The following is a 19,256-nucleotide window of genomic DNA, read 5'->3' as shown; positions in this document are numbered from 1 at the left end:
CGCCCCCTAGCGGCCGCCTGTGCCCGCACCGCGCCCTCCAGCGGCGGCGTAGTCCCGCCCCCGGGCGCGCGGGGCGTGGCTCTGATTGGCCGCGGCGGGGCCGCCCCGCCCCCTGCGCAGGGCCGGCCCTGGCGGCGGGGCCCGGCTGTCATGGAGGCGCCGGACGGAGCGCGGGCAGCGGCGGCGGGCGCGTCCCTCTGAGGGCGGCGGCGGCGGCGGGAGACGGCCCGGACCGCCCCGGGAAGGTAGCGCGCGGCCTGGCGGGCCTTGTCGGCCGGCTCCGAGCACGGCGGCCACGGGGGTTGGGTGCCGTGCGGGAAAGGAGGGAGGGGGATGGGGCTGCGGGGCTCTGGGCGCAGCGGGTCCCGCGGTGAGGCGAGCGGAGGGCTTGGGCTCTCCCCGGCGTCCGGGGCTTGGCCGGAATGCGGCCGTCGCCTTCCCCGCCCGGCTGCCTTGGAGGTGCGTGTCTGCGGGTGTTCCGGCGGGAACCGGGGGCTCTGTACTCGGGATACGCCCCGAAAGGAGTCGGGGGTGCAGCTGACGGAGGCGCTCGGGAGAAGAGGATCGTTCTGTGTCCGGCGTGGATAACGCGCTGGTGGGATCAGCCCCCTCCTCCCCGTAGCTTTCCTCAGGGGCCACCGCGCGGCCCGGGAGAGCCCCAAGGAATGCAGCTGGACACCGGCGCGCCACAGCAGCGACTTGTTTGGGTGTAGCTGTGGGAAAATACAATGCGGTTGCTTGTTTGCGAAGTAGGAGGTGAAAACATCGAGAATTCTCCTTTTTCAGATTTGTGATAAGCACAGCCTGCGCTTCGTCAGGACCCTGTTTGGAGTCTCCATGTTGTCCTATCTGGATGAAACTGATCTGAGAAGAAGGTGGGGACATTCTGTTTGGGCTAAGCACTTCCAGTAAACTCTTGGCTGAAAAATTCAGGTGTGTATCCATCGGGAAGCAAGAGAGGTAAAGGCTAAATGGATCTAAAGACAGCAGTCTTCAACGCTGCTCGTGATGGCAAGCTGCGGCTCCTTTCCAAGCTACTGGCAAGCAAAACAAGGGAAGAGGTGGCCCAACTGATGTCAGAAAAAACCAATGGTGCCACGCCGCTTCTCATGGCAGCCCGCTACGGTCACCTCGACATGGTGGAATACTTGTTGGACCATTGCTCTGCCTCGATAGAGGTTGGTGGCTCGGTGAATTTTGATGGTGAGACCATCGAGGGAGCTCCGCCGCTGTGGGCAGCATCGGCCGCCGGCCACCTGAAGGTTGTCCAGTGTCTGTTGGATCATGGTGCGTCTGTCAACAACACAACGCTGACAAATTCAACGCCTCTTAGAGCTGCCTGTTTTGATGGTCACCTGGAAATAGTCAAGTACCTTGTGGAGCACAAAGCAGACCTGGAAGTATCAAACCGTCACGGGCATACGTGCTTGATGATCTCATGTTACAAAGGCCACAAAGAAATAGCTCAGTATTTACTTGAAAAAGGAGCGGATGTGAACAGAAAAAGTGTTAAAGGTAAGTTAGTTTTTTCACTTTCATTGTGGTAAATAGAGGTAAAGTTACTAATTTACTTCATAAAGAGCCTGACATAAAAAAAAATTCTTCTGTTCTCATAAAGCATAATATATTAAGCGTTTATAACTATGTTTTTACTTTTTAATTCACTGGTTTTTAATCTTAAATCCCTAATTCTTAAAAGACTTAGTCGTATGAAGTGTCACATTTATGCATGTGTTAAAAGCTAATAAAGTTGCTGAAAACCACTCTTTGTAGTAGGTTGGTCTAGCAGCATACTCAAAAACTTGAGCATGTGTTCTTGGTTTTCGTAGTAATTCTTAAGAAACCAAGTGTGCTGCATATAAAACTGATCCATGCCAGTAAGGCTGATCTAAGGAAATACGCATAAAGGAGAAGAATTACTTTCTGCATTCAAAAATTAATAACCACTTTCCTCTTCACTCACTCTCTCCAAATTACTGAGTAATTTTATACCTTTTTCAGTGTTAGTAAGCAAAAATATACATTAGGATTGAAGAAATGAAGATGCAGGTGACTGTGATCTCAGCAGAAGGGCTTCCAGTGGCTCACAGATCTCAAACCCTTTTGCCCCTGTTTACAATTGCTCTGGTGTTACCACACAAATTAAAGATTTCTGGCCTTTTTTCCTGTGATCATCATTAGTTGAACATACAAATTTTCTGTCACATATCAGACTTGTATTTAGTTGTGATATTAGCCTGGAAAGCACACCAGTTGCCTCAATTTACAGCTGATTTTTTATCTCACTGAGCCAGGATTATGTTTCATCAGATTTTGGTTTTTTTAATATATATAAATACATATAAAAAACTAATCTGCTAGCAGTTGTTTTGTAGCATAATACTTCTGCTGCCTTTTTCAGGTTAATTACATTTGTAACTGTATACTGTACCTTTCAGTTATTGGTGTTAAAATATCCTTTGTGTTTAAATTGTTGTATGATACTGGTAAATACCAAATGTGAGAGTAATCTTTAGAAAAGCTGCTAATATGCCTTAAATATGGTTAAATATGCCTTTTCTCAGCAAATCATGCAAATATGTGGGTTTAGCGTAAAGAAAGCTAAACTACAGATTTGTCATGGAGGTGGGCAGAGCAAAATAAATCTTCCTTTGTAAGGGTTTGAGGTTGCTCATGAATCATCATGGACTTGTGGTAGGATAAAAATGTCATTTTTCTAAATAACGTTCTGGGAATAGCAAGCTAAATATAAAGTGTGTAAGCAACGGAAAACTTGGGGTTTAGTTTTAAAGCTATCCATTTATATGATAGGTGTGAACCAAGCAATGCTCTTAAATACTTGATTTAATTGGGAAAAAGATGTAATTCTGCAGCTCTTTTTCTCCCTCATTTTGTGTTGGTGGAGTAGGCTTTACCTTACTCATCCTTTTTATTCACTTTATTAGTGAATTAGCATTATTTGTGTTTGTTTAAATGACTGGGGATTTTCTCAGTGGTGTCAATTATCTTAATTCCTTTCTATTTCCTTTAGTTTCTGTGTGACTTGCATCTAGGCAGACAAGCAAAGGTTCTTAAAGTAGATAAATTATCCTTAATTTAAAAAGTTGGATTGGATATGGTTCAGTTCATTAAAACTCATTTTACACTTGAAACTGTCATGTGTACAACTGGATGTGTGTACGTAATAGCTGTCTGTTGGTAATGTGTGGAAGTCCCCTCTGGTAAGACAGGAGCATATTTTTGGTATCTTTAAGAAGTTTTATCTCTGAAGTTACTGAATAAGCAGTGGTGAGGTAAAGCAAGCAAGCAGGAAAGTACTGTAAACCCTGAACGTCATTTGCAGAAAGGCAGAAGAACTGAGGACGATTGGTAGCTGTAAGTATTGTAACAGTGGCTGAGATTCAGCAGGTAACCTCCTCAGTTTTGTTTTGCAAAAATGCTGTTGATTTTAAAATTAGTCAGACAGTCTTCATTCTGCATTGTCACCCTCCCCCTCAAAGAATCTTGTGTATTACTTTCAGTTTCTACTCCTCCCTGCTGTGTCCTAAATAGCTGACAGATTGTCCTGTGCTTGTAGCAGGAAGATAACAGAGCGTCTGAGTGTTCTGCTCCCCAGTAGTGTAAGAGTTGCTGCCCTTTTATGTGAGCTCTGTTTAGACAGGCGCCTTCCTGGGCCTTGTATAGTGAAGCCTGTTCTTTCCTGAAAAATGTAAAAAAAATAAAATTGTTGCATTTAAAATTGCATACTCCTTAAAAGAGCAGAACTATTCAGTTGAGTTGCTGTTGTGGGAGATTTCTGTAGATCCTTTTTCACATCCTTAGAGCTTGTGTGAGCGTGAGGGGCAGAATGACTTGACCTATGTCTTGTGGTTTTCCACTGGATTTTCATATTGCAAAATATCACGTAATACGTATATTAAACTTCCTGAATATATAGATATGAAAATGTTTCAGAGTGTTGACAGTTCCAGGGAGAAATCTGAATACTTTGATAGGAAAAAATAGGTACATTCACATGCATCTAAATGTATGAAAGAGTAGGTGAAAACATGTGGTGAAATCTTGCTTCTAAAATGCAGAATCCCACAGCTGTGTTTTGGACTATGGAAATTCAGAGGTCAGAGGTTCTTGAGAAAGTTGTGAAAGTATGGAAGTACAGCCAGGAAATTAAGATGTTCATAAAGGTTTCAGAGTGTGTCAGGTAAGGTGCTGCACTGAGGTGAATGAGGTGAAGTGTAAGTCTGGAAGTGTCACCTGGTGGGTGGTGCTGAAGAGGGATGTTTGGGTAAATGAATCCTCAACTGTGAAAGATGGCCAGTGGTTCTGAATTTAAAGTACGAGCCTTTGATGGTATTTGTTTCCACTGTTTTGCAGATCTGAACTTTCTCACAGTTTCCCTGAGCTTCTATGTAGGATTTAGGCAGCAGAACTGTAAACAAAGGATATTTTAAAAAGTATTTTAGTTTACATGAACAGTGTAAGTGATGGGGACAAACTGGTGGGTGGGTTTTATTATTTTGTAATGGTGGAAAACAGCAAAGATATCTACAGATAGGAAGCAGCCTAAGCAATACTTCACAAAGTGAATTAATTTACCACTGTCTCTGATTCATAGCTTTCACCAGTGTTCTGCTGTCATGGTTTAATGCCAGCCAGCAGCCAAGCCCCAGACAGCTGCTTGCTCACTTCCCCACCAGTGAGACCAGGAACAGAGCACTCGTGGCTTGAGATAAGGACAGCTTAATAAGGAAAACAAAAGCAGAGCACACAAGCAAAGCAAAATGAGGAATTCACCACTTCCCATGGGTAGTCCTGCTCCACAAGAGCAGGTCTCCATCGTGTGTAACACTTAGCTCAGAAGACAAACACCATCACTCCAAATGGTCCACCTTTTCTCTTTCTTCCCCTCAGCTTTATGTCCCGAGCATGATGTCACAGGGTCTGCAAATCCCTTTGGTCAGTTTGGGTCACCTGTCCCAGCTGTGTCTCCTCCCAGCCTCTCATGAACCCCCAACTTCTCACCAGTGGCAGCACAAACAGCAGAAAAGGCCTTGGCTCTGTGTAAGCCCTGCTGAGCAACAACAAAAACATCTCTGTGTTATCAACCCTGTGCTCAGCACAAATCCAAAACACAGCCCCATGCCAGCCACTGTGAAGAAAATGAATTCTACCCCAGCTGAAACCAGCGGAACAACTCCTCATTTAAGAAGCTGCAAATTAAAAATAAAGTTTAACGAGTTTCACTTGTAGTTAATGATCTCTCAGATGGCAAGTTTTTATGCTGTTCCTAAAAGTAGGAAGAGTGTGGGTAATGTTAGAGTAGCAGAAACACAACTTTTTTCAGAAGGTGGAATCCTAGAAGTAAAACCTCAAATGCAGCACAGTTTTGTCTCTGTGCCAGATGAGGAGCGTGTTCTGTGTCAGCTGCATGCCGTTTTCTGTTTGCTGCACTATGAAGCCTGCCGGTGATTTGTTGTCAGGGTGGTGCCACCTCACTATTACCTTCAGAACAGACCACTGCATTCTCAAAGACAGTGTTTCAGACCACTGCATTCTCAAAGACAGTGTTTCAGACCACTGCATTCTCAAAGACAGTGTTTCAGACCACTGCATTCTCAAAGACAGTGTTTCGCTGGTGTGCACGGTGTTCATTTGGTGATGTGTAGGCAGGGAAATGTTTACTCTCTTAGTACAAGTGTCAGTCATTTTAAGGATTCCAGATTCCAGATTTGGGCTCTTTGAGGCTATCTTTTTGATTTTTTTTTTTTTTTATTAAAGGTACAATATTTCATGTAAGTTCCCCATTGAAATATTTTTCATTCAGACTGATTGTAAAGAAATCTTATACTTCTGCTTCAGTTCCAGACAGGACAGTTAAGATCTTGCATTTTGAAAATTTGCAGTTTAATAGAATACTTTATTCTCCTCTGCCAAATTTGCAGAAAGGAAGGGAAAAAAAATCCATTATTGCAGCAATTAGTGAGTTAGATCATGGATAAAATATGCATGTGCTGGTAGCCAGGATGGGTCAAATGCAAGGGAATTGTTACCTTTTTTCAAAATACATGCTTAAGAGGCAGCTGTTTTACCTGAAGACAGCTGGTAAGTCTTTCCATTGCTCAGTGGCCTGGTCTGCGCTCTCTCTCTTCAAAGTGCTTTCTGTGGTTTTGTTAGTGGTTTTCACCAACTCTGCCTGCCTTTTGTAGTTAAAAGACTCATCAGCTAGCCTTAAGACTGGTTTTTCTCGTCCAGAGTATTAGAAGATCAGAATTTTGTTTCTAAGAACTGCTGGCCAAGGCATTCTCTTACTTTTCTCTTGAGATATGCACAGGAGTGTTTATTTGCATTAAAAAAAAAAAGAATACTGTGATTCTTCAAATCTACTGTCTCAGTATTTAATATTTTTGTAAAATAATATGGTAAACAAGGTTTGTTGACTTTACACTTTGTTTCCTCATTTTGGGAAGTATAGAAGAATGCAAACTTCTGTCTCTGTGGGTATTGTATCAAGGGCTAGATCAAGGGCTAGTGCTAGTTCAGTATTGTTGTTAGTAAGGGGTACTGAAAGATGTGACCTCAAACCTGCTCGTAAGGGAAAAAATATTTTACAGACATAGCAGACCCAGAAGTAGGGGAATTATGGAGAATCATGCTATTTCCTTTATGACAAGTGTGGTCTAGTATGTGTTAAAAATAATTAATTTTATTGTGCTATAAACATTAAGGAGTCTTGACAGGTTTGTTTTCTTCTGAAGGTGTTTGTCTTCTCTGCTTGGCAAGGTTCATAGTATCACTGAGGGAGCAGAGAAGGGATAAAAAAATCCCCAAGCAAAGGTCTTTGGGTATTTTTTCTGCTTGTTGTTGTTGCTTTTTTGCTTATTTTTTAAAATTCTCCCAATGAATAAACACTTGCTCTAAAAGTGTGCTGTGTCTTTTTTTTTGGGGGGGGGTGGGGGGGTGGTTTGCTTTTTTCCCTTTTTTGGTAGGTATTACATGGTACCAGGGCTCTGAAACTCATAGATGTTTTGTTTGTGACTGTGTGTGGAAACTGAGCTTCAGGAGGAATGTCGAAGTTAAATAAGGAAGATAAAGATACAATTTAAGTTTAATTCTAACTTAAAAGTTTTTGTTTAAATTGCATCATAATGTAATGTTCATAATACAAGTTCTCTTGAAGTATTTCAGTGAGCAAGACAGCAATTACTCCCTTACATCGTATGGAAATTCCATTAAAATAAATTGTTGAGATTAGCAGTTCTTTGCATTTGTTACTTAGTTTCTTGAAGGAAAGACATTTCGTTTTTATTCACTATGCACACTGAGAGTTAGGATGTGTAACAGTTTTCTTATGCATTTGGATCTATCTGGCAATACTTTTAAATCAGTAAAGAGTCTTGGAAGACTGAATTACTTCAAGTGTTGTGGTAGAAAAAGAAATGAATGTTACATGAAAAATTTCACTTTATAAGTGATCACTTCATTTGTAAGGCTGCAAAAGTGTATACAGGTGGTTAATGTACACACTAGTCAGTCATTTAAATTAAATACTTTTATTTCTTTTGTTTTTAATGATCTTGGATAGAAATTCAGATTGGTGATAAGTTTTAATGTAAGTTTTACAATGTGTAAATTTGATAAAGCATTTTGGAAGTATTAGGAAGTGGATGCACTTAATTGGTTGCAAATCAAGTCAAATCACTTTCTGTGTCATGGCTTCATTTTCTTCCATTCCCTTGTCACAAGCTATCAGTCTATTTTGGGAATTACTTGCTTTTGACATAGAAAAGCCTGCCCTCCTTATGAATTTGAATACCCACCCCCACTCCAGTAAGCTTTTGGAAGCACTGGGTAGTTAGTTTTGTGATACATGAAATGTTTCTGAAATGTTCATAACTCCTTTTAAAGGAATCCTGTTAACAAAAGAGTAAAGTGTGAAGATACAATGCCAACTAGCCATACTTTTCTGTACTTTGTATCTGCAAGATTTAGAAGGACTGGAGTTGGGGTTATGGAGAAGTTACTAGGTAATATGAATGGTTAAATTTTATCCCGATAAAAGCTATTTGTAAGCACTATTGTAGCAATACAATAGAGTGGCACTTAATATTTAGCAGAGAAGTATTGAACTACCGGAATCATCTGCAGTCCAGTCTTTTCTCCATGCAAGGAGGAGCCTTTTATGTTATGGTGACAAGAGCTATCTGTGATGTGTGATTGAATTCCTGCTGATCATTTTACAATTGACTTTTAAAAATAGATTAAACCTACTTTACAATAATCATTCCCATCTTAAAAAAATTAATTTGACCAAACCCATCATATATGTCTCTTTGAAAATTACTTGTCAAAGGAAATGACTTTCAAATTACTTTTGCTTTTTTTTGGCATTTTTCCTTCTTAATACAGCAATGGATATAACATTGTCTTCTAGTTTGTTACTGAATAGATAATGTTACAAAAATTGAATTAATTTCTGAATTGTTTTCAGCCACTGTTTATCACTATAGATGATATGGTCACTATAGACACTATAGACAGTGTAATGTTTTGAAATGGATGAGTTAATTCACAGAATAGTGGTTGATCTGCTGTGTTTATTTGAACTGTTCAGTTCCTGGTCAGTTTGTGGTGAATGTATAGCCTTTGATTTGCGCACTAAGGCCCCTCTCATGTTTTGTTTCAAATTCTTAAGGCTGGGATTTATGTTTGGGTTTTTTTTAAAGTTGACAACTCTCAACTCTCTTTTTACTCCTAGGCACTTTTCAATGGAAACTTGTGTTTCTTACAAAGTATTCTTCCCACTGCTGTATCTGTACCATCCAATCAAACTTCAGTGAGGTGCAGCCGCTGCATAAAAATTAGTAGTGATGGCCTCACATTATTAGTTGATACATGACATAATTTAAGCTGTGGTTATTTTCACTCTGAGGGCTACTGCAGTATAAACAACTGGAAAATTACACTACTTCTGATAAGCTGTTAAACTGAAATCAGTATTTGTAATACCAATAAAAAAACCTAAATTGTTTTAAATTTAAATCATCCAGTTGGAAAGAGCAGTGAAATTCCATGGAGTCTTAAGCATATTTCCACGTGTTCTACATAGCTGCATTGTAAATTAATGGCATACAGACTGCTGGATTTAGTTTACATGGACAATGGCCAAGCTGATTTTGTGTGGATTTTTATTAGTCACAGTGTGTATGCCTGCTGATTGATAAAATAGTGTCAAAAGCAGCATTACGTGGTGATGGATCTGCAGTATGTAATATGCATAGCTGGCACTGTTGTGGTTGTCAGAAGTAGCAAAATATATATTAATAGCTGTGAAACAATAGTAAGAATTTGGATGTTACTGATATCTTTTGGCTTATTTGTCTTTAATATGCTTTTGTGTTACTATTTTTTAAATATATTAAAAATGTTCATTTGAAGATAGAGACAGCTGCCAGTTGCAGAGCTCTGCCATGAAGGATAGTGTATGGAGTTGAGTACACCCTGAAACATTAACTGTGTTAACTGCTGGCTCAGCCAAAGCCCATGTGCATCTGGTTTTGCCTTTATCAATAGATACAGAACTGAAGATGGTCTGAGGGACCAGCCATTCTTTAGTTTTGAATTAACTGCTGTAGTTTCATTTTAACTAGACTTCCAGCAGCATAGCAAGAAGAATAAGTGTGTGTGTATTGGTAAGTTTGTGTATAGGTCTGCGTTTGACATCTTCCACTCTTAGGAATATCAGGGTCTTGTCCTTTCTCAGATGGCACATTGACATTTTTCTAAAGACGGAGAGAATTTTAGCTGGTAAGCTATGTATGCCAAATTCACCAACTTTCAATCCACCTCTGCTCCTGCAACTGAAAATTTGTTAGTCTAGGTAGAGATTGTAGTGTGGCCAAACCTGTAACTTACTTAGTGCTATTAATGTTAAAAATTGCATGAGGTATTAGAAAGGTGGAAAATCACTTCCCTTTTTATGAACTGGGTTTAACTTTATGAATCTTGATCTAGCAGGTAGTTTCATGTGCCACTTTGTGTTGAGATGTCGTCCTCAGTTTACTTGTTAGTAAATGATTGTAAAATCACTGGCCATTATTCAGAAATGTTTCAGGAAAAGACAATTTTGAAAGTTAAGTTCACTGTCAATAAATGAAGCAATCTGGTATTTTTAATGGTTTTTTTCCTGAAAATGTTTGAATTTTGCTCTTAAAATATGATTCAGGGGACAAACTATTTTCGTACCTCTGGTATAATTGCAAAAACCTGAGTCATAAGCTTTAGAAAGTAACTTTTTACTCATGTTTTATATGAATTTGATTAGCGTGTCAGCTAAATTTGATAGCCCCATTCCCTGCAATCCTTTGAGCTGTGTCCTTCAGACAGTTCTGCACCCAGTGCACAATGACCCTACTCATCCCACACTTGGATAACTTGTCCAGAAGGATGTTGTGGGGACAATATAAAAGCCAAAAAAGGCAAAACTCACTAAAAGGCAAAAATCCCACAGCCACTATCTTTCCTTCATCTGATGGATGGGTGACCTTATTCTAGAAGCATATCAAATTAGTTAAAACAGGACTTTTTCCTTGTCAACCCAAGTTGATAGTACCTAATGATTGCATTGTTCTTTAAATGCCTTACAGTAGCATTCAGTACAATCTTCTCCATAATTTTTCTGAGTGTTGAGGTGAGAATAACAGGTCTTTAGGTTCCTGGGCAATCCCTCTTTCCCTTCTTATAAAATGAGATAACATTGGTTAGCTTCTATTCAGTAGGGACCTCCCCATACTCCCAAGACATTTGGTAGCTGGTGGGGAGAAGTGGTGCCCTCACAAACATCAACTTCTTCAGTACTCAGGTAAATCCCATCAGATCTCATGGACTTGTGAACTGCTACATCTAGTCCCTGAGAAGAGTCTAAACAAATGGGAAGTCACTATTCCTGAAGTCATCCTCTAAATCCAGGGCAGAAGGCAGTTTATCTCTATTATTAAAGACTGAGGCAAAGGGAAGCATTCAGTGTCTCTACACTTCTTCACCCTTAATAGTCAGATGACCATCTTCACTAAGTATCAGAATTGTATTTTCTTTAGATCTCCTCTTGCTACTAGTGTACTTTGAAAACCCTTCTTGTTGTCTGACACAATACCAGTCAGTTTCAACTCCAATTGAGCTTTGGCCTTTTGCATCTTGTCCCCTTCATACATGAACCACAGCTCTGTCAAATTCCTGCAAAGCCTAACCTTGTTTCCAGACAGCATACCATTTATTTTTCCTCCTGAGCCCCAAGAGGAGTTCTCTGTCCAGTCAAACTGGTCTCCTGTCCTATTTGCTTGACTTTGGATACAATGGAATAGCCAATTACTGTGCTTTTATGTAGCGAATAATTCCCTTTTAATTCTGGTGTGGTTTTTTTTCTTAAACCTGTTTAATTTTTTCAGATAAAAATATCAAATATTTTGATTTTTATAACTGTGTGGCAGCCTTGTTTTCATGGTACACAAATGGAGAAAAAAATAGCTCTTTTAAAACCATTAATATTTGGGGGTTTTAAACTTTTTTTTTTTAACTATTAGCATGGTGGGATTTGGACTGTAATTTGATATGATTTGTGTAATTGTGTTTCTTCTCTTTCAGGAAATACAGCACTACATGACTGTGCAGAATCTGGAAGTTTGGAGATCATGAAGATGCTTCTCAAATATTGTGCCAAAATGGAAAAGGATGGTTATGGAATGACTCCCCTTCTGTCTGCCAGTGTGACAGGCCACACAAATATAGTGGACTTTCTGACCCAGCATGTACAGACCAGTAAGGCTGAGCGCATAAATGCTCTGGAACTTCTAGGAGCAACATTTGTGGACAAAAAGAGAGATCTGCTTGGTGCTTTGAAATACTGGAAAAGAGCTATGGAAATGAGATACAGTGATAGGACTAATATCCTCAGCAAACCTGTGCCACAAACACTAATTATGGCTTATGATTATGCTAAAGAGGTAAACAGCTCAGAAGAGCTAGAAAATCTTATTGCAGACCCAGATGAAATGAGAATGCAAGCATTATTAATTAGAGAACGTATTCTTGGCCCTTCACACCCAGACACATCCTACTATATTAGATACAGAGGTGCTGTGTATGCAGACTCTGGAAACTTCAAGCGTTGCATTAATTTATGGAAGTATGCTTTGGACATGCAGCAGAGCAATCTTGATCCTCTCAGCCCTATGACAGCCAGCAGTTTGCTATCATTTGCTGAACTTTTCTCCTTCATGCTTCAGGATAGGGCAAAAGGCCTGCTAGGCACTACTGTCACTTTTGATGATCTGATGGGTATACTGTGCAAAAGCGTTCTTGAAATAGAACGGGCCATGAAACAAACCCAGTGTCTTCCTGATCCAGTACAGCTGAACAAAGCTCTTTCCATCATTTTGCATTTAATTTGCTTGTTGGAGAAAGTACCTTGCAGCTCAGAACAGGAACATTTTAAGAAACAAACTATTTACAAGTTTCTTAAGCTTCAGCCTAGAGGAAAGAATAACTTCAGTCCACTTCACCTTGCTGTTGACAATAATACTACATGTGTCGGTCGCTACCCAGTTTGTAAATTCCCCTCTCTACAAGTTACTGCTATCCTGGTGGAATGTGGTGCTGATGTAAATGTCAGAGACTCTGATAACAACAGTCCATTACACATTGCTGCACTGAACAACCATCCAGACATCATGAATCTTCTTATCAAGTCAGGTTCACATTTTGATGCCACAAACTCATGTAAACAAACAGCTAGTGATTTGCTGGATGAGAAGGAAATAGCAAAGAATTTAATCCAGCCCATAAATCATACTACTTTGCAGTGTCTTGCTGCTCGTGTTATAGTGAATCATAACATATCCTATGCAGGGCATATCCCTGAAAAACTAGAGAACTTTGTTTTGCTCCATAGATGATAGTGTGGCGTTCCAGAGTACGGTTCTCGAAGCACGACATGGTGATATTTTCCTTGAGCACCGTTGTGATACACCAGCGTTCCTTTAGCTTGCTCCATTTTGCTCTCGTTGCCTAGTGTTGTTAGCATCAGATTTGCAGAGTTGGTTACCCAGTATTTAATATGAATATGCCATATAATATATTTTGTGGATTATTTAGAAATGTAATGCCATATTTAGACTTTAAATTGTCTGCCAAAGGCTTGTCTTTTCTGGTCTTATTTGCCTGTTGGGTATTTGGGACTGAGTTGAGTATTTTCCACTGATGTCTTTTTACTATAACTGTTATGTGGATTTTATACAGTTGGAAGGTCATCTTTTTTTGGTTTTGCTTGAGCGTTTCTACTCCTACTCTCTTCTTTTTCTATGGACTCATTGCTAAACTGTGCAAGTTGTATGGACTTGTTAACATTTGCAACTACCATAAGTGCTTTTATCTTCTCTATGCACTGGCTTAAACATGACTGTTGTGTGTGAGCATATTTCTATGCATCACTTGGCCAATTTCAACTTAAATGCCAATCTTGTTTTGCAGTTTGTTTAAAGCTCTCTTGAGAATGCTGTCTTCATAGCATGATGAATTTTGGAGTTATTTATCAGCTCTCCAAACTTGGGTTTGACTTTTTTGACTGCTTTAACTGAGGTTGCTTTCATTTTGATCCTCTGGGATTTTTTCGTAAACTGGGGAGAAGAAAATCTTGCTTTTTCTGATTGTAGTCCACTTGAACTTTAAATCTGAAAATTGCTCTGTTGCATCGTGCAGCTGGGGGAAGAGTCCTCATGGTGTACAACTGACGCCTTCCCCTCTGCACTGTCTTGCTTGTGCCAGTTATGTGACTAGATGTGAAGTTTGCTCAAAGTTTAACCTCAAACCTTAATGATACACTTCTATGAGACATAGATCAAATATATGCTCTGCTTTAAAATCTGCAAATCAGCTTTAGCTTACAAAAGAAAACTAAAGCATGTTGATGGCATGATGTTTATCAGTCCAGATGTAGACATCATATAGTATAGTAAGTGGCTGTCTGCCAGGGTATTGAAAGTTCTATAGCAATGTCCTTTTTTTTTCTTCATTTTAAGTATCTTTATAAATACTTGCATGGATTTTTCATCTCTGCTATGTCAGTTGTACTTAACAAAAGCAGAAGTTCTGTTGTGTATATAGCTCCTATTAAAGTACCTATTTTTTATAATATTTGCACAACAGCTTAGCTTTTGCAACAGAAAGGGCTCTTTTGACTTGATAAGAAGTCTATAAATGAAGATCATAAATGCGAGTGCGATTCAGGTAATTAATATAATTCAGCACTTTACTGTTGATTAATAGTAGGATTTATTATGGCACATTAGCCCTGAAATGTCTTAAAGTGAAATTAATTTCTGTTGGTAGGATACAGTTTACTTGCAAATTTAGTCGTCTAGCATTTTGGGTATTTTTGGCTTAATGTTTCATCTCAGTTGTGGGCAGTAAGTGTACCTATGGGGTTCTTGCTCCAGAAATCTAACAACTGGTTTTATGCCTTTGTCAGAAATAAGAGATGTTTAGAATCCAAATTGGTTAGGTTAGGAGGGTTTTTGTAATACTTTAATTTTTAAGTTGATATTAGAACACTTTTGTTATTTGTGGTTGAACTTGAGGAAGAACATGTCTTGGGAGCACATAAGAACAGCCCTTCCTTGTTCTTGTTCTGTTTTGGCATTCCTGCCAGTGTATGGCAGTGTACAGGTGCCTACTAGCTTAGCCATTTTTGCAAAAATTATGGGGATGTTTTTAAGCAAAGATGTGTTGAAAGCATTGCTGTTTGTGTGTTGTCACTACCAGACTTGCTGTTTTGAAGCGATTTTCTCTGGTTTGTCCCTTGCTGTGTCTATGTTGTATACTATTACAAGAATCATAGAATCATTTAGGTTGGAAAAGATCCTTAAGATCATTGAGTCCAACCCTTAACCCAGCACTGCCAAGTCCAGCACTAAACCATGTCCTTAAGTGCCACATCTACACGTGTTTCAAATACCTCCAGCCATGGTGACTCAGCTGCTTCCTTTGGACAGCCTGTTACATTGGTTAACCACTCTTTCCACTAAGGAGTTTTTCCTAGTATCCAATCTGTATCTCCCCTAATTCAGCTTGAGGCCATTTCTCCTTGTATTGCTTGTTACTTGGGAGAAGAGGCCAACCCCTGCCTTGTGAAGTAATTGTAGAGAGTTGTAAGTTCTCCACTGAACCTCCTTCTCTCCAGGCTGAGCAACCCCAGCTCCATTGGCTACTCCTCATCGGACTTGTGATCCAAACCCTTCCCCAGCTCCACTGCCCTTCCCTGGACATGCTCTGGCACCTTGGTATCTTTGATGTAATGAGGGACCCAAAACTGAACACAGCACTTGAGGCATGGCTTCACTGTACAGGGGGACAATCACTGCCCTGTTCCTGCTGGCCACGTTATTGCTGATACTGGCCAGATGCAGGTTTTTCTGGCATCACACAAGACTAAACTCTGGTCAATTGACTGAATTGCTGTGATTTGCAATGCTTAGGACACGTGCCACTCAGCTTTTTATTTGTGAGGACGTGTAGTTTGGTTTTTGAATTTATACATTTTAATGCTTTTCTGCTGCTCTTTAGATGGGGATAATCAGCAAATGATACCATACTAGAATTATACATCAAGTCATAAAAATAATTATTTTTGTATAGGTCTCAGAGAAAAGGATTTTTAGAGTTTTTTACTTTGGAATCTGTCCTGCTCTTTGGTGGTTTTAGTTTTAATTCCTGTCTTTATAACTGAAATTTAGCCTGTTTAAGATTCGTTGGTTGGTTGTTCAGCCTGAGGAAGAGAAGGCTGCATGGAGACCTTGTATAGGACCTTCCAGTACCTAAAGGAGGCTACAGAAGAGCTGGAGAGAGACTTTTTACAAAGTCCTGGGGTGGAAGGGCAAGGGAGAATGGCTTTAAACAGAGAAGGGTGAGATTTAGCTTTGATATAAGGAAGAAATTGTTTACTCTGAACATGGTGAGGCACTGGCAAAGGTTGTCCAGAGGAGTTGTGGATGCCCCGTTACTGGAAGTGTTCAAGGCAAGACTTCGTGGGGCTCTGGTCCAGTGGAAGGCGTCTCTGCACATGACAGAGAGGTTGGAACTAGGTGGTCTTTAAAGTCCCTTCCAACCCAAATCATTCTATGATTTATGATTATTAGTTCAGAAATATAATGTAAAATTTTTTAATGTTAGCAATTTTTTAAATGGAAAGCATTCCCAAAAGTGAAAGCATATCACTATTAGTTCTATGTAAATCTAGTGAATATTGCTACAAGAAAGGCTTACTGTGTTAGCTGCTCTTTAGAAACAAACCAGGCTATTATAAATGCTGATTTATTGCACGAATTTCTGTGTAAATATCTACTGATGTGCATCAGTCCGAAGGATTTATCACCTCCATGCTGAATTTAATTTTTCATGGTGATGAAGCTCTCTGCTGAAGAGAGCTTATCTTGCCAGATTACTTAGATTTAGGTGACCTGGCAGATGAATTCATGCATTTTTGGCCACTTTGCATTTAGACCTATGTGTTTACACTACTTTGTTTTATTTATCTTAATTTTAATTTTGTAATATTTTTAACTCATTCTTTTACCATTTATCTCCCTATTTGGCCTTTTTTTCTGATGAACACACTGCTTCTGAGCTACTGACACAGAAAAATGCTGAGAACACTGCAGAAATAATTATATGCCCTGCAGAGATGAAGCAAGTTTTAAATTGATTCAACAGCTTACAGGTATTCCCCCTAGAGACAAAGGAACTGATCCCTCCTTGCTTGGTATCAGTTGAGACCTCTAAGCTGCATTTTTTGGGGAAGGGGATAAATGCACAAAGCAGCTTTTCTTCTGATAGTTGTGGGTTTCAACTGAAGTAATTCAACCAGGAAGATGAAAAATATTCTCATTAAAAAAAATTAAAATTATGTTCCTATTTTTGTATCACTTAGGCTGGTGACAAGATTCCAGCTGTCTGCAGTGTCTCTGCTCTCTTTGTTAGGTGCAGTGTAAAGACATTTTCTGAAATGCAAGGCAACATTGTGGTTATTTTTCCATACATACTTCACAACACTCCCTGGATAGGAAGTAGTCTTGTGTTGTTCCTAAGTTCACAAAGAGCTGTCTTTTAACAACTGTTTTGCAACTGGTTAAAATTAACCTCTTTCTATTTTTACAAACACTACTTTAAAGAAAGTAATGCAGTGCTATAGCAAAATCCTTAAAGGAGGATTTGTAATTAGATAAAAACCTTTTGAAGAAAAGTGTGCCTTGCGTCAGTTTTGTATCAGCTGCAAGGTGACAGTGGAGGGATATGGCTGCTCTTGAAATAGCTTTGAAATGCTTTGAAATATAGAGTGGAATGACTGTTATACTCTAAAATGTTGAGAAGCATGAAAAAGTTGACTAAACACTAATTTTACCTTCTGTGAATAAAATGACGCCAACTGGTATTTAACGCTTCAAAGTAATTTTGGTAATTTTGATGAGAGACATACTAGACTGCTCATATTTCTTGCTTTTGAGTGTAAAAGTAACTGTTGAGCCCTCAGTGAGGGCAGAGTGAAAAGCTGTTGTTGGTTTGGTTTTAAATAATGTTGTATTTGTGTTCCATTCTATTGCAAAGACTTCCTATGCAGGGCTAGCTCCATGTATGGAAATATTGCAGTTTCTTTTTTACGTGAAGTAATTTAGCTTTAACAGTAATGTAAAAAAGGAATAACAAGCATATTTCTCTGCTCCTACTCTCTTTAGGCTCCAAATGCAGATTACATTAAAAATATGTTTTGGAAAACACCTGTCCGAGTGTATATATGTGTTTTCTCTAGGGTATTGCAGTACTGGTTGGTAAACTACTTTTCTTGTTGAGTAGCTAAATGTAAATGCTGCAGCTCCAACCTTCCTGTCACTAAGAATTGTGCCTTAAGCTAAAAAGTCATATCTCATGCTCTTTCTTTCTGTGAAATTATGATCTGGCAAAGCCTTTAAATTTCACTGGTGGGTAGTAGTAAAGAAAAGGCTTAAACTGAATGATACCGGAGAAACTATTTTCCCACTTTCTAGAAAAAGCATTTAGTCATACTGTTAACCAGGGGAAACAGTATCTCCAGTTTGTAACCTAAAAGTAGATAGCAATGCTTTGTACAAAGTAAGCAGCAGATAGTTTTCAAGAAAGCTGTACAAATTAAATTTTCTTCTTCATCCTTTTGAAGGATCTTCCATATTGCATTAACAATGTAAAAAATAGAGGAATAGAACATCTCAAGGGTGAGAGAAGCAGAAGATCCTTATTAGAGGCAGCTGGAGATTTGAAGAATATTGCCATTGTAATTTCAAAATACCTTTATAGTTAGGCACAGTAGTCCCAATCCTATCCTGTAAGGAAGGGTATATTTCAGAGAGCTGGAACTTTACATTAAGGCTGATCAGTAACAATAGGATCAAGAAAGATGAGACTCTGGATGAGGAAATCTGCTCCAGAGCTTTGCAGTAGAATAATTGTCACACGGATGGCTTTAGTGAACCGAATGTAGATTCTCTTAATTAAGAAAGGGAAAAACTGGAAAGGATCATTTACATCATTATTCATCCTTCTGCAGCTGAAAGATGTCTGCTGTTACCTAAGGTGTGTAACCATCCAAAAATGGCTTCTTGGCAGTAGCAAGTGCTGGCTGAGACCAAAACTCATCATACAAAATAGTGCAGGATTAGGGAAAAGAGACCAAGTGTGAGGTGTGTTGCTCTGGCATGGGCAATGCTTTTGTTTGTTTTGCCCATAATATCCAGAGGGCCAAATGCCATCCACAGTGAACAGCAGAAGGCCCTTCTCCCCTCTCCAAAGGCTTACCTTGCAGTTGATCTCCAGTATTCAGAAAAATTGAGAAGACGTTATACTCAGAAGTTACGGACAACAGTGTTGAACTATGCACACAGGGGAAAAAAAGAATTGCATTCTGATTTATCTGACTGTCAAAAGCCAGTGAGTGTGAGGCAATGTAAATTATGAAAATGGCAACCACATATCTCATCAGATCATAAAACATGATCATGACACATGATCCGGGTTCCTCTCTGAAGTTCAAAGGGTTGCTTCTATCATATCTCCTGAAGATTTATCAAGTCATAAGTTCCTTACCAAAAATTCTCCTTAGAAGATTATTTGGAATTCCCATCTATCAGTAATTAGAAACCTAATTCCCATTTGAAATACATGTTTTCCTAGCTTTGTATATG

At 39.5% G+C, this 19,256-nt stretch overlaps 1 protein-coding gene across 1 annotated transcript; it reads left to right on the top strand.

Moving 5' to 3' along the window:
- Positions 1-158: 158 nt before the first annotated feature.
- Positions 159-17,819, top strand: FEM1C (fem-1 homolog C). The gene is made up of 3 exons (XM_063180258.1): positions 159-245; positions 787-1,515; positions 11,638-17,819. The coding sequence occupies exons 2-3, from the start codon at positions 972-974 to the stop codon at positions 12,945-12,947; spliced, it is 1,854 nt and encodes a 617-aa protein (XP_063036328.1). The 5' UTR covers positions 159-245; positions 787-971; the 3' UTR covers positions 12,948-17,819.
- The last annotated feature ends 1,437 nt before the right edge of the window (positions 17,820-19,256 follow it).

This window comes from Melospiza melodia, chromosome Z (assembly GCF_035770615.1).
Source record: "Melospiza melodia melodia isolate bMelMel2 chromosome Z, bMelMel2.pri, whole genome shotgun sequence".
NCBI classification, from domain to species: Eukaryota; Metazoa; Chordata; class Aves; order Passeriformes; family Passerellidae; genus Melospiza; species Melospiza melodia.
The sequence above is the reverse complement of the archived record's forward strand: the minus strand, read 5'-3'. Positions and strand labels throughout refer to the sequence as shown.

What these genes read in the sequence shown, in the direction of transcription:
- FEM1C (XM_063180258.1), top strand. Translation starts at nt 972, where the DNA reads ATGGATCTAAAGACAGCAGTCTTCAACGCTGCTCGTGATGGCAAGCTG. An exon ending in GAACAGAAAAAGTGTTAAAG is followed by an intron (nt 1,516 to 11,637) that starts GTAAGTTAGTTT and finishes CTTCTCTTTCAG; the next exon opens with GAAATACAGCACTACATGAC.